At 43.4% G+C, this 15,326-nt stretch overlaps 1 protein-coding gene across 2 annotated transcripts in view; it reads left to right on the forward strand.

The window, feature by feature from the left end:
• Positions 1-6,864: 6,864 nt before the first annotated feature.
• Positions 6,865-15,326, forward strand: part of Dnaja3 (DnaJ heat shock protein family (Hsp40) member A3) — a 29,551-nt gene continuing 21,089 nt past the window's right edge. Inside the window, exons 1-3 of one of the 2 annotated variants that reach the window (XM_008846322.3) lie at positions 6,865-7,111; positions 12,161-12,294; positions 14,609-14,692. In XM_008846322.3, coding sequence (XP_008844544.1) covers positions 6,901-7,111; positions 12,161-12,294; positions 14,609-14,692 — 429 coding nt within the window. In that variant the 5' untranslated portion in view covers positions 6,865-6,900. The remainder of the gene's footprint in view (positions 7,112-12,160; positions 12,295-14,608; positions 14,693-15,326) is intronic. The other variant, XM_008846330.3, reaches the window with a different exon arrangement.

Here is a 15,326-nt window from a genome sequence, read left to right on the forward strand (position 1 = left end):
TACCCCATGGTAGTTAAAAGTACCAGACTGGTGGAACTAACTTGGATGTTTAACAGCCATACTTTGAGGCCTATTCTAATCTGGTCAGAGGGACTTAAAGGACAGTTTTTGCTCCTTGCCTTCCAAGGTTGACTAAATTCCAGGGGACTATGGAGCATCTCTCAAAATGTCCTGTAACTGTGTTGAGTCACCTGTCCTTTTGTTCAGGGAGGCCATGGAGACCCCACCAGATGGACTTGAACCAGTGTCCAGTCTACAAAGAGGAGGGTCAACACAGAGGAAACAGTTCCTCCAGGCTTCCAAGTGAAGCCAGCCACAGTTGAGCAGGACTTTGACCGATCTTCACATAGATGGAACTGGTAAAAGAAAGGAGCCAGGGGCGCCTCCCAAGCTCTGACCCCTGAGGAACAGATTGTCAAACAACCATAAGAATAAAAGTAAACTGGTTTATTTGGGACAACTGTAAGGTCTTAATCACCCAAAAGGAAAGTATAACCAAAGATTAAAGTGATCAGTATATTTCTTTCTAGCCAATTCCTGTCTCTTATTCTTATCACACCATCTTCTGAAGAGGTTACTCAAATTGCCAATAGGGAATTGGATGCAGAGACCTCTGGCTTCATCTGTGCTGAACAGGGACACAGGGTGAGGCAATAGGGGTACCCCTTCAGTGGGTCTATCTAGAAGCCTTTGAGAGAGAACAGACACTGATTATAGCCACTCCAACAGCTATCAAAGTTCCTGAAAACAAATCCTGAGTCCATCATTCTCAAGTCCAGCCTAGGCAGACAAAAAAAAATGAGGAGGAACCCAATGGAGGGATGCTTTTGGAAGTTCTTGTCAAGAAATTCCAATGGACTGTGATAAGAACATTTGAAATTTGCTGTTTTGACTTTTTTTCTAGTTCCCTGTCTGGAACTTGTAATGCTAACTACACTTTCCTTTACTTCTTCATATCTTCTAGGCACCAGTCAAGGACATTCTTTTCTCCCTAAGTTAAGAGTTATGCAATTTGGGAGACTTTTAGATAGACCTACTGAAGAGGCATCCCAGTTGCCACACCCTGCTTCCCTGTTCAGCATGGAAGAAGCCAGAGCAGTCTGTGTCCCAATTCCCTATCAGCAATTTGGGTAACCTCTTCAGGGGATGGTGTGATAGGAATAGGAGGTAGGAATTGGCTGGGCAGTTATGGTAAAAAAGACCCCAAAGAAAAGTAGCCAGTTTCTTAGCCAAAAGTCAAAATGTCCTTGGACCTCTTAACAACATACTTTGTTCCAAAGGCCAAAAGAATGTCAAAAGTATTTGGGAGCTCTTATTTAATCCCTAAAAGATTTTAGGGTTACCTCTTCAGAAGAGGGAATGTTAGAGTAGCAAAAAAAAAATTTAAAAAAAAAGAGTACTTGAAGTTGTTCAGGAAAAAGTGATGGGAAGATACGGGAGTTGTCAGGGAAGGAGTAGGTGTGGATTTGATTAAAGCACCTTATACGTATGTATGAAATGCTGAATAATTTTTTTGGTCTTTTTGAGACAGGGTCTCCCTGTAGCCCCAGCTGTCCTGGAACTCACTATGTAGACCAGGCCGGCCTTGAACTCACAGAGATCCGCCTGCCTCTGCCTCCCAAGTGCTGGGATTAAAGGCATGCGCCATCACGCCAGGCCCAATAATTTTTTTTAAGGTTAAAAAAAAATTGGGCAAGCCCAGGGTGTGAGGCAGGGGAAAATGGGTCTCTGTGATTTCAAAGCTGGTGTGGTCTACATAGCAAGCTCCAGGTCAGTCAGAGATACATAGTGAGACCCAGCCTTAAAACACACAGGGGCTGGAGAGATGGTTAGTGGTTAAGAGCACTGACTGTCGTTGCAGAGGACCCAGGTTTGGTTCCTAGCACCCACAAGGAGGCTAACAACTGTCTATAACTCCAGTTCCAGGGACTCTGACACCCTCTTCTAACCTCTGCAGGCATTGCAGGATGTCGGTGCACTTATATGCAAGCAGTCAATAAGCTCATATACATAAAATAAAAATAATAAATACAGAAGCAGAGCATGGGGGTTCACACCTTTAATCCCAACATACAAGAGGCAGAGGTAGGCTGGTCTCTGTGAGTTCAAGGCCAACCTGGTCTACATAGCAAGTTACAGGTCAGCTGGGGCTAAAAGCCCATTCTCTAAGGGCATGTTTTTCACACTGTAGTCTATGATGGCCAAGAGATACTTAGCTTTATTCTCAGCATCTGTGATCATGTTTTCCTTTATAAGTGATTCTGGCAGGGAATGTAGCTTAGTTGGTAGAGTGCTTGCCTAGCACGCATGAAGTCCTGGGTTCAATCCCCAGAACCACATAAACCATGCATGGTAGCATTCACCTGTAGTTCCAGTACTCAGGAGTCAGAAGGAGAAGAAGATGATCAGAAGTTCAAGGTCATCCTTTCAACATAGTGACTTTGTCAAGGCCAGCCTGGACTGTGTGAAACCTTGTTTCAAAACAAATAAAAATCATTCTAGCTGGGCATGGTAGCTCATGCCTTTAATCCCAGCACTTGGGAGGCAGAGGCAGGCGGGATCTCTGTAAATTCAAGGCCAGCCTGGTCTACATAGTGAGTTCCAGGACAGCTGGGGCTACAGGGAGACCCTGACTCAAAAAGACAAAAAAAAAAAAAATCATTCTAAACCCAGGTGAGTGATTACAACTTTAATCCTGGTACTTAGGAGGTGAAGGCAGGAAAATTAGATGTTCAGGATCATCCTAGGTTAAATACAGAGCTCAAAGCCAACCTGGGTTACTTGAGACCCTATCTCAAACAAACAAGCAAAAGCCCCAAAAGGAGCTGGGCGTGGTGGTGCACGCCTGTAGTCACAGCACTTGGGAGGCAGAGGCAGGCAGATCTCTGTGAGTTCAAGGCCAGCCTGGTCTACATAGTGAGTTCCAGGACAGCTGGGACTACAGGGAGACTCTGCTTCAAAATGACAAAAAAAAAAAAAAAAAAGCCCCAAAAGGGATTCTTGTCAGACTCCAAACTGTAAGGAGGTGGAGTCAGAGGGGATCAGGAATTGAAGGTCAGTCTCTGTTACATAGCAAGTTTGAGGCTAGCTTGGGCTACACAGTGAGTCGTAGGACAGCTCTGAAAACATGAGAACCTGAGTTTGAATCCTCAGCACCCACATGAAAAAACAGTGTGACTGCTTGTGCCTGTAACCCCAGCATTGGAGAGCAGAGGCAGGTAGGTCCCTAGAACTCCTTGACTAGCTAGTTCTAGTAGAACCAGTGAGCTTCTGGTTCAGTGAGAGATGCTATCTCAAGGCAGTAAGATGGAAAGCAACAGAGGAAGACACCTAACATCCTGCTCTAGCCTCTGCATGTATGCATGTGCACACCCATGTGCATTTCATGTACATGCAGCACACACACCAACCAGAGTCTGGAGTGTTTTCTGTTGCTTGCAGCACTTCAGGGGCTAAGGGAGGAGGATCACCAAAAATTTGAGGCCAGCCTGGGCTACCTAGTGAGTTCCATGCCAGTTTGAGCTACAGAGACCTTGTGGGGCCAGAAGAGGGCATCATATCTCCTGAAGCTGGAGTTACAAGTAGTAATGATCGGCCCAGTGTGGATGCTGTGAACCAAATGTGGGCCTTCTGGAAGAACAGCAAGTACTCTTAACTGCTGAGCCATCTTTCTAGCTCCAATAAAAGTGATATTTTTTCTGGGCTTAGTGGTACGCATCTATAGTCTTAGCCATTTCAAAGGTGAATAGGAAGATTGCTTGAGACCACAAATTTGAAACTAGCCTGGGCAGTATAAGGAGAGATGAAGTAAGTTGCTTTAGGACTCACAGTTGGGACTGAGACACAGGCAGTTTGACTCTGTGGCCCATACTCTTTATCACTATGCTGAAGACATTTAAATGTGTTTGCTCAATGTATTATACAAACTCCCCACCTCTCATTCCATGCACCCTTTTCCTTGTTTCTTGAAAACATCCTTTGTTCACGTCACTGATCTCTATTCCCGAGCACACTCTCAATTATCCTTGCGTTTTTAAATATGCAAAGTAGCTATTCTTGGTAACTATTCTACTATTCTTCACTTGATTGGTGGTTTTTAACCTTCTTTGAGTCTCAGGGCCCACAGGGAATTTGGTTGATGGAGGCTATGTATATCTACCTAGATTAAAATACACACAAATTTTATGTACAATACTGGTGGTAGAAGGTCATAGCGCATTGTGTGCATGTGTGTGTGAACACTGATCACCCTAAACTCATTCATGAGCTCTCAGATTCCCTTCCTATTGCTTGGGGTTGGGGTAGTATGAAAGTTGAAACTCCTCTGAAACTAACCAGGCCAGTTCTACCTTTGTAGCTGCATATCCGATTACATACTCTAAATTTAGGGCTTAAGCATACACTTTCAGATGTTAGCTTTTGAAGTTCTTTTCTTCTTTGTTTTGTTTTCTGAGACAGGGTCTCATGCAGAAGGCTGTCTTGAACTTGCTATATAGCTGAGGATGACTTTGAACTCCTGGTTCTCCTCACTCCATCTCCCAAGTGCTGGGATTACAAGGTATGCACTACTGTATCTGGCAGTTTTGGATGTTCTTGGCTTCTTGGAATATCCCACCTGTATGTGATGCATTTTTCAATGAAGTCCAGTTGGAACATTACCAGTCAGAGGGTTTAACATTCCAATGCCCATTCCACAGTTGATAGGTAAAAAGTAGCCTATGGAAGAATCCAGTTGATCAGGAGAAAGCACCAGGACACAGATAAGACTCCTTGGAATAGAGTTTACTAGCAAAGGAATACATGCGACAGATTCCCTTCTGGGCAGGAAAAAATGTCTGCCCTGGGTTGTGAGCTAGGGTCTTTTAAAGGGGGAGACTTCTGCTTCTTGCAGAAGGTGGGAAGATGTAATTTTTTTAAAGTTGGGGGGGTGGGGGGAGTGAGAGAGCGGGACTGTTAAAACCTGTTTTCTTTAGCCATCAAAGGGGAAGTCTGCTGTGTTGGACAAACAGTGGAGAAAAGTCTGCTTATCTTGACTTCAAAGACCAAGGTGCTTATCAGCTCAGTTCCCTTTTCTCAGGAGCTTGAGAAGTCCATGAGACCCTGTTTGTGAGAGGGCAGGGCTATCTGAACCTTAACAACAGTCCATCCCCACATTTGAGAAACAGATCAGACTCCCTTACTAATGTGTTTGTGTTGACGCAAAAACATAACTCTTACCTCAAAAGGAATAAGAGATAGCTTATTCTTGAGCCAAACATGAATGACCATTGCCCCTGAAAACAGATTCAGGTTACCCCAAATTCCATGTTCCAGCATGGTAACATTACATTTTTAATAGTAACATAAAGAAAAGTCATAAATCAAGACACTTTTCAAATGCATTGTTGGATACATTCAGTAAGCAGGTTGTGGCAAAACAAGAGGGCTCGACTATAGGTCTCAGATGCTATGGATGACAGTCTTAGCTTTTTTTTTTGGTCTTTTTGAGACAGTGTTTCCCTGTAGCCCCAGCTGTCCTGGAACTCACTATGTAGACCAGGCTGGCCTTGAACTCACAGAGATCCGCTTGCTTCTGCCTCCTCAGTGCTGGGATTAAAGGCATGCGCCACCACACCTGGCCCCAGTCTTAGCTTTTTGATTGGTGGGACCTGGTGGTAAGTTAATGCATTTTAGTTAATAATTACTAGTCCCAAGAATATTAATTCAGAAACAAAGGTAGGCAAAGTGTAGCTATTTATGGGTTTAAAGATGTCCCCAGATGATTTGTGAATAGGATCTGGATCTGCAGCATTCCAAATTCTCCACAATCTCTAGAGTGCTAATCAGTTGGTCAGCCTTTCAGGAAATTCAGTCCAAGGTGCAGGAGTTGTTTCTAGGAACTTTAACACTTGTTATTGAACACCTATGGCAGTATTTAACACAGTTACTTCCTAAGGAGCCTGTCTCTCCTACCTGAGATTTTCTCTTTAGCGTGGGTGTACTCTAACATTATATTCTTTTTAAAAAAAATATTTTATTTATTTTTTTATTTTATGTGTATGAGTGTATTGCCTGCATGTCCAGGAGGTCAGAAGAGGGCTTCGGATTCCCCTGGAACTGGAGTTAAGGACGGTTAGTAGCCGCCATGTGGGTGCTGGGAATTGAACCTGATTCCATGGGGCCCTGTTGAGGAGGGGGGAGGCTGCTGCTGTTTGAAACTCTAATAGAACCCGGGTCTTCTGCAAGAGAGGTCAGTGCTCTTAACTGCTGAGCCATCTCTCCAGCCCCACCTAACATTATATTCTTGAACATGCACAACACACAGTGGGTGCATGACACATAGTAGGTGCTCACAAAACTCATTAAATTCGTTTCTTGGTATTTGAGTTCTCATTCTCAACCAGCAAGTTTGCTACACGTTTGGAGAAGGCTAATACGTTTAGAAGGGGTTTTAGCACTCTAAATTCTGCGGTGCGGGAATCAGAGGGAAAAACAACAGCCAGCTGCAGGGTTGGAAATCACATGAAACACATGCAATAAGACGCAAGTCTCAGGGTCAAAGGAAAGCAGCCCTGCACTGCGCGCTGGGTTCTGCGCTGTAGACGCCCCGTAGCCTGCTGGGATTTGTATTCCCTCCTATGTCATGGCTCGCAGGAAGGTTACAGTTGTTACACTGAGTTACATCCCTCACATGTAAGGGGCAAGCATTCATGCATCCAACACAGAAAGTCCATCACAGGGTGAATCTACTAACTGACATCTTCAGAGCAAACCTCTTGCACGTGTGGACTACGAATCACTCGCTTCAGGGAAAGTGCTCACGTGCGTAGTGCTCACGCTCGGCTTGCGTGCAGAGGCCACGCCCCCGGAAGAGAGGTGTTCTTGAGCCGCCAGGCGCAAGCGCAGTGTCCCCGGGCCAAGATGGCTGCGCGGTGTTCCGCACGTTGGTTGCTAGTGGCTTTGGGGGCCCCCCGGCTGCCGGCTGCAGCGGGGAGAGGGGTCCGACCGCTTCAGGGTGGCGTCGTGGGGGCGTCCCTGGGCCGTAAGCTGAGTGTCTCTGCCTTCGCGCTTTCCCTGGGCGCTTGCGGCCCCCGGGCGCTGCTGACATTGAGACCTGGTGTCAGCCTCACAGGTGAGGGCGGGCTGCAGTGCTGGAGTATCGGCTCGCCGGCTCTGGCGGCCCGGGTAGCAGGCTGGAGGTATCTTCCGATTCGCGTGAGGAATTGTGGGGACACAGGAAAGCAGGAGGCAGAGAGGCCAAGGTGGCGGTCTGCTCTGAAGCCGTCGAAGGGGAAGAGTTTGGTGGAGCTCTGGGTGGTGAAAGCCCCGAAAGCCGTGAACTTTCTTCACCTTTCCAACAGTTCCCCAGGCCGCTGCTCCCTTGTCCTATTCCTTCCACTTCGCTCCACTGTCTGACTTATAGTGGGAAGGGTCAGCTGCCATTTGGTGAGTGCTAGGTACCCAAAGTTCCGGCGAGAGATGCAAGTAGTCGTCCTCATCCAAGTCATAAAGTGTTAATTGTCATTTTATAGCTTTACAGCTCAACGTTAGCACCACCTGGTGTAAATGGAAAGAGCGGTCTTTTGAAAATCTTTGTCAGTGAAATAGTACAATCTCACATTTATTAAAACTTAGGAGATATAGTTTCCCTCCGTATATTTTCACGGGACAGGCACTATTACTATTACATTTTATGAAGAAGTTGAGGTTTAGATGTTAAACAACATGAGAAAGTCACAAACCTAAAAAGTGGTAGTCTTGACGGGTGTTATCTGCCTTCTTGCTGGAGGTGTTACCAAATTATTGTACATTAAGCCTTGAAGCGCTTTGGCCATGATGTTGTCTTTTTTTAAAAAGTTTATTTTGGGGGCTGGAGAGATGGCTCAGCACTTGAGAGCACTGACTGTTCTTGCAGAGGACCCAGGTTCGATTCCCAGCACCCACATGGCGGTTATGAACTGTCCTTAACTCCAGTTCCCAGGGAATCCGAAGCCCTCTTCTGACCTCCGTGGCCTTGCATGACATGGGTGCACTCACATACATGCAGGCGACACAGTCATACACGTAAAATAAAAATAATAAAATAGCCAGGCATGGTGGTGCACGCCCTTAATCCCAGCACTTGGGAGGCAGACTCAGGCAGATCTTTCTGAGTTCGAGGCCTGCCTGGTCTACATAGTGAGTTCCAGGACAACTGGGGCTACAAGGAGACCATGTCTCAAAAAGATTTAAAAAAAAAAAGTTTATATTTTTAATTATGTGTTTGTATATGGTCTGTGTGTGGGTATGTGTACATGAATACAGGTAGGTGCCTGTGGAGGCCAAAGGCATCAGATCTCAGTGGAGCTGGAGTTACAGGTGGTTGTGAGCCTAATGTGAGCTCTGGGAATTAAATTCTGGTCCTCTGCAAGAGTGGTATTGACTGTTAACCACTGAACCATCTCTCCAGCCTGCATGATATTTTCTTAATGCTGTGTATTGTCTCACTTCAGTTTTAGTGAGAAAGAAATAAGCAAACACTGAAAAACCTATTGTATTCCTTAATTGTGCTATTTGTTTAACTTCCCCTAGAATTTGTTCAATTGACATTTAAGCCATCTGTAAGTTTATAAAGAAGATTAAGGAGGCCCTGGCTAGCTTATTAACACAAGAGACTTTGCTACCCAGTAGGTGTTCAACTTTGCAGTGGGTACATAATAGGCACTCTTGAAAGCACCTTAAAAAGGCAGCTTAGCTTAAGGGGATGGAGAGATGGCTCAGTGGTTAAGAGCACTGGCAGTTCTTGCAGAGGACCAGGGTTTGGTTCCCAGTACCTACATGGCAGCTAACAACCTTCAGTATACTCCAGTTCCAGGGGATCCATTGCCCTCTTCTGGCCTCTGTGGGCATCACATGCATGGTGCATTTACATATGTGCAGGCAGAACACTCATACACATAAAATAAAAATAAATAAAATTTTAAAATAAAAGAAGCACCTTAAAGAAAAGGATATGGAACTTTAGAGGTTAAAAAAAAAAAAAAAAAAAAAAAAAAAAAAACTTGCCTTCCTGGAAGTATGTGACCTGGATGTATAATTAATTCCTTTGAGCAACTCTTTATTTATTTATTTTTATGTGTATGAGTGTTCTGCCAGCATGTTTGTAATTGTACCCGTGTTGTGCAGTGCCTGAGGAGGACTGAAGAGGGTATTGGATCCCGTGGAACTGGGACTGCTGTTAGCTGGCATGTGGGTGCTGGGATTCAAACCCATGTCTTATGCAAGAACAGCAGTGCTCTTAATTGCTGAGCTCTCTCCAGCACTCCTTTGAGCAATTCTTAACTGTAGAAATTCATTCATTGGCATTGAGGCCTATCTTTACAAGTTATCATTCTAGATGGCAGAGATAGAGCTGAGAACAGAGATTGGATGTGGGTTGGGCCAAATAGATTTTTAATTTTGCTTTTTTTTTTTTTTTTTTTTTTTTGTTTTTACTTTTTGAAACAGGGTCTCCCTGTAGCCTCAGCTGTTCTGGAACTCACTGTGTGGACCAGGATGGCCTTGAACTCACAGAGATCCACCTGCCTCTGCCTCCCAAGTGCTGGGACTACAGGCGTGCACCACCACACCTGGCTTAAAACCTTATTTTTTTATTGTTCGTGGTGCTGGGGGTCAAGTGCAGGGCTTCATAATACCCTGGACCATATTTTATAAGTGTATCTCCGTGTGTGAGAGACACAGGCCTAGACAGACACTATATTAACTCCTATGTGAGAATATTACTATGGAACTGCAATGAGCTACCTTTTTCCCCAAGACAGCCCATCAGCTGTAGTGGACATATTTTATATCAGGTGACATAAACTTGTGAGAAATGGCATCATTCATTGTGTACTGTTACTACATCTAAAATCATTAACTTAGCTTTCAACTTTCAGTCTGTGATCTTGTCTCAAATCTGATAGCATGAAATCGGATGACCTAAAAGTACTTTGTCTGTGCTGGTGTGGTGGTGTACTGCTGTAGTCCCAGCACTTGGGAGGCAGAGGCAGGTGGAGCTCTGTGAGTTCAAGGCCAGCCTGGTCTACATTGTGAGTTCCAGGCCAGCTGGGGCTACAGGGAAACTTTGTCTCAAAAAGACCAAAAAAACAAAACAAAACAAAAAAACCACTTTGTCTTTCTCCCATGCAGAAAGAAAGCACTTCATACTGGATTGGCCATTCTTGGAATAATTTGGAGACTAAGCCTATTCTGGGTTCTAAAAAAGAGCAAGACATTTACTTGTCATACTTTAGAAGGGGAAAAAAACCTGAACTCCTAATAATTGCTGATAATTGATGGCTTTGGGATATTTAAAAAACCCGTCTATTTTGTAATTGTTAGATGTGGTTTATCCACACATAATTTCACATGTTACTGTCCGCTTATTCAGGAACAAATTCTCTGATAATGAAGTTGAAGCTGCTGCAGCTGACAGAACTTTGACAACTACTGGCCTCATCCTCTTGGTATTGGAAGGAGTGGGAATCGAGTAACCAGTCAGAATACCACCTGGCTGAGTACAGGATCACTAAGACTGGTTCTAATGTTTTCTCCAGTCTGAATAAAGAAACAATAATAATCTCATAACTCCTACTTCCATAGTTTTCCTTTCTGATTTCAGAAGTATTGAACATACCAAAGTACAGACTTATGCCAGGCGTGGTGGCACACCCCTTTAATCCTAGCAGAGACAGAGGTAGGCAGATCTCTCTGAGTTCAAGGCCAGCCTGGTCTACATAATGAGTTCCAGGCCAGCTGAGGCTTCACAGAGACCCTGTCTCCAGAAGACCAAAAAAATAAAAAAGGTGTACCCTTATTCTAATCATTCCTGCTCATTTTCTTTTTCATTCCTTATCTCCATTCTACATATGCTCAACTCCTCCAGCTGCTTTTGTTTTTTTTTTTTTTTTAATTGTAAACAGTCTATCAAAGATTGGCTTAGAACTCTCTGTGTAGCCATGAACATGGATCTCCCTTGTGCTGCATGTGCTCACTGTGCATCACCATACCCTCTTTATTTGATGCTGGAGATAATCCCAGGGCCTTGTGCATGCCCAGCAAACACTATACCTACTAAACTAAATTTCTAGGCTTTCCCCATTAGTTTTTTTTTTTTTTTTTTTTTTTTTTGTTTTTTTTTGTTGTTTTGTTTTGAGACACAGTCTCCTTGTAGCCCCAGCTGTCCTGGAACTCACTATGTAGACTGGGCTGGCCTTCCTTGAACTCACAAAGACCCACCTGCGTCTGCCTCCCAAGTCCTGGGATTAAAGGTGTGCGCCACCACGCCTGGCTATTGATATTTATGAATTTTTTATACTGTTCCTCTGATTTTTCTTTACCCTAGCTTATTTTTCTTTACCTTAGCTTATTTTGCATATATTGATTTTTAAATATTTTTCTCAAGTTTTTCCTCCATATTCCCCATCTCTCTCGCTCTGTCTCTTGGAAAAAAAAGTTAACACCGGGTGTGGTGGTACACACCTTTAATCCCAGCACTCTGGAGGCAGAGGCAGGCAGATAACTCTTGAGTTCAAGGCCAGCCTGGTTAACATAGTGAGTTCCAGACCAGCCAGGGCTACTACATACAGGGAGAACTTGTCTTAAAAAGACCAAAAAAGTTTTTTATTTTAGCCAGGCATGGTGGTGTATACATTTAATCCCAGCACTCAGAAGGCAAAAATGGGCGGATCTCTGCGAGATTGAGGCCAGCCTAGCCTACATAGTGAGTTCCAAGCCAGCTGTGACTTTCGGGAGACCCTGTCTCAAAAATATTTTTAAAATTTTAAAAATTTATCTATTTTTATTTTATGTGTATGACGAGTGCTAGCCTACCTGTATGCATGCCTAGTGCCCACAGTGACCAGAAGAGGGCATTGGCTCTCCTGGAACTGATGGTTGTGAGCTTCCATATGGATGCTGGGAAACGAACTCAAGCCCTCTGCAAGAGCTGCAGGTGCAGTTAATCATTGAGTTGTCTGTCCAGCCATGACTTTGCCCATATCTGAAATACATTGAGTTTGGTCTCTAGAATGCTTAGAAGGGAAAGACCCCACAGCCATAGGTTGTTTGTTCTTTTACAGGTATTTTCTAGATAGTCATTTATAGTTTCTTTTTGTTGGACAAATTCCCAGACTAATTGTCTTTCTTGTTTCACTTCCAGGAACAAAAAGTTACTCTTTTGTTTGTACTGCCTCCTTCCACACAAGCACTTCTTTTTCTAAAGATGATTATTACCAGATATTAGGAGTGTCCCGAAATGCCAGTCAGAAAGACATCAAGAAAGCCTATTACCAGGTCTGTATTGGTCTCAGATTTAGTGACAAGACTGTAGAAAGAATGCTGTTGATCTTGTCTGGTCCTTATTGATTCAATGTATAGCCCATTCACCTGGGTCATATGTAGCTGATCCTGTGGAGTGATCTGAAAGAGATGGACTTTGTTGGGTGCATTCTTTACGGAATAAATGTAGTAGCAGATAGAGGGAAAGGCCAGGCGTGGTTGCGCACACCTTTGATCCCAGCACTCTGAGAGGCAGAGGCAGAGGCAGGCTGGGAGACCCTGTCTCAAAAAGACCAAAAAAAAAAAAAAAAAAAAAAAATGGGGAAGAAGCCAGGCTTGGTTGTGCATGCCTTTAATCCTAGGACTTGGGAGATAGGGACAGGAGGATCTGAGTTGGAGTGAGGCCAGCCTAGTCTACATAGTAAATTCCAGTTTAGCTGGGGATACAGGGAGACCCTGCCTTTAAAAAAACAAACAAAAAAATGAGATGGCTTAGTAGAGTCACTAAAAGGATGTGCCACATGAGCCTGGTGACCTGAGTTTGATCCCCAGAAGAACCCATATGGTGGAAGGAGGAACCAGCTCTGCAAGTTGCCGTCTTACCTCCACATGTACCCTGTGTCACAAGTCCATACACTTACCCTCTAAATATATAAATAAATAAGTAAATAGATAAATATTTAAAAGTAAATAGCATTCTTTCTTATTCATCATGTCTTGTAATTACTGTTACCAGTTGATTACATATTCTTCTAAAGAATTTGCAACAGATAAATTAGGTCATTTTCTTCCCCTTTTGCATAAATTTAATGTACCAGACATGCTATTCTTACACTTTGCTTTCACCCTCAAGGTGCTCACATTCTAAAGAACTAGTTATTTTTATTAGAGATTTGTTGTAGGTGAGAAATGTGTGCATATGTGAAGAAATGATTTATTTTTAAGTTTAAATTTTTTTGATTCATTTATTTTTATGTGTATGAGTGTCTTGCCTACATCTTTGTATCTGCACCACATTCATGTAGTACCCATGGAGGGCAGAGGAGAGGGTCAGATCCCCAGGAACAAGAGTTGCAATTGATAGCTATCATGTAGGTGCTGGGAACAGAACCTGGGTCCTTTGCAAGAGCAGCTAGTGCTCTTAACTGCTGACCATCTCTCCAGTCCCTATTTTATTATTTTATGTGTATTCATGTATTTCCTGCATGTAGGTAAGTGCATTTGTGTCATGCAATGCCTGCGGAAGACAGAAGAGGCTGTTGGATCCCCTGGAACTGGAGTTACTGACAGCCATTAGCTGCCATGTGGTTGCTGGGATTTGAACCCGGATCTTCTGCAAGAACAAACAGTGTTCTTAACCGCTGAGCTATCTCTCCAGCCCCTAAGCCCCTGTTTTAAAGTTTTAAATTTTATTTTTAGAATTGCATTTGGGAAGGTGAGAGATGGCTCAGTGGTTAAGAGTATTGGCTGCTCTTGCAGGGGATCTGGATTCTAGCACCCACTTGGCAGTTAGCAACCATCCACAACTCCAGCTCCAGGGATCCAACACCCTATTTGGCCTTTGTGGGCATTGAACACACATGGCATGCTTATATACATACAAGTAAGACACTTAATAATAATAAGGGCGTGGAGGTCATGCTCTTAATCCCAGCACTTAGGAGGTAGAGGCAGGCAGATCTCTGTGTGCTCAAGGTCACCCAGGTCTACATAGTGAGTTTCAGACCAACTGGGGCTACAGGGAGACCCTGTCTCAAAAAGGACAAAAAAAAAAAAGAATTTCTATTCAGGATTGAGAGATGGCTCAGTGGTTAAAATGGCATACTGCTCTTTCAGACTTGAGTTTAGTTCCCCAGTAATCAGAGTAGGCAGCACACAACAGCCTGTAACTCCAGCCACAGTGACACCCTCTTCTGGCCTCCACAGGTACCCACATGCTGGTGGCATATACTCATAGGGAAACATACACATGACTTAAAAAGAAAATCTTTTAAAAAATTGCAGTTTATTACTATGTCTTAGACAAACATGGAGCTGGAGAGACAGCTCAGCAAGTAAGAGTACTTACTGTTCTTGCAGAAAACCTGAGTTTGGTTCTCGGCACCCACCTGGTGGCTCATAACTCAAGTTCAGTGCTCTTTTTCTGACCTCCTTGGACTTCTGCATCCATGTGGTACATGTACTCACACAGGCTAACTCACATACACATAAATAAATAAAAATAAATATTAAAAAAGAGAAATTGTTATAAAGAATGTACAATTGTAACAAGTATTTGGATTCTATTTTAGTAACTGTCTATAGTAATTAACCATTTTTGTTTCTTTAGCTTGCCAAGAAGTATCACCCTGACACAAATAAGGATGATCCCAAAGCCAAGGAGAAGTTCTCCCAGCTGGCAGAAGCCTATGAGGTAATGTGATATGTGTGTTTGGTCACTGTCCTTCAGCTATGTACATGCATCAGAGTTTACTGCACAGGTCAGCCTGGCATATCATATGGTCTAGTGTGTTGTGAACTAAATCACCTTGTTAAAAAAAAAAAAAAAAAAATGTAAAAAGACAACAGTGAACAAATACAGTCAGGGTAAGCGTCACTCACACTTGAAGCTGCCATGGGCGCACTTGCTCCAGTTCCAGGTAAAAAACCCTGCACTTAACTGGCTCTAAGTTACACACCATAGAGTAATAATTGGAAAAGAAGAGCTCAAATTATCCCTTTTTGCAGATGATATGATAATATATCTAAGGGACGCCAAAAATTCCACGCGCAAACTCCTAGAAATTATTAACACATTCAGTAAAGTGGCAGGCTACAAAATTAACCTACAGAAGTCTATAGCCTTTCTATATACCACTAACAAGCAATTATAGAAAGAACACATGGAAACACTCCCATTCACAATAGCTGTAAAAAAAATATCTCGGAGTAACCTGACCAAAGACATTAAAGAGCTCTACAATGAAAACTTTAAATCTTCAAAGAAAGAGATTGAGGAAGACATCAGAAGACAGAAGGACCTCCCATGCTCATGGATTAGAAGAATT

The sequence above is a fragment of the Nannospalax galili genome, unplaced genomic scaffold (assembly GCF_000622305.1).
Source record: "Nannospalax galili isolate Female #2095 unplaced genomic scaffold, S.galili_v1.0 scaffold471, whole genome shotgun sequence".
NCBI lineage: Eukaryota > Metazoa > Chordata > Mammalia > Rodentia > Spalacidae > Nannospalax > Nannospalax galili.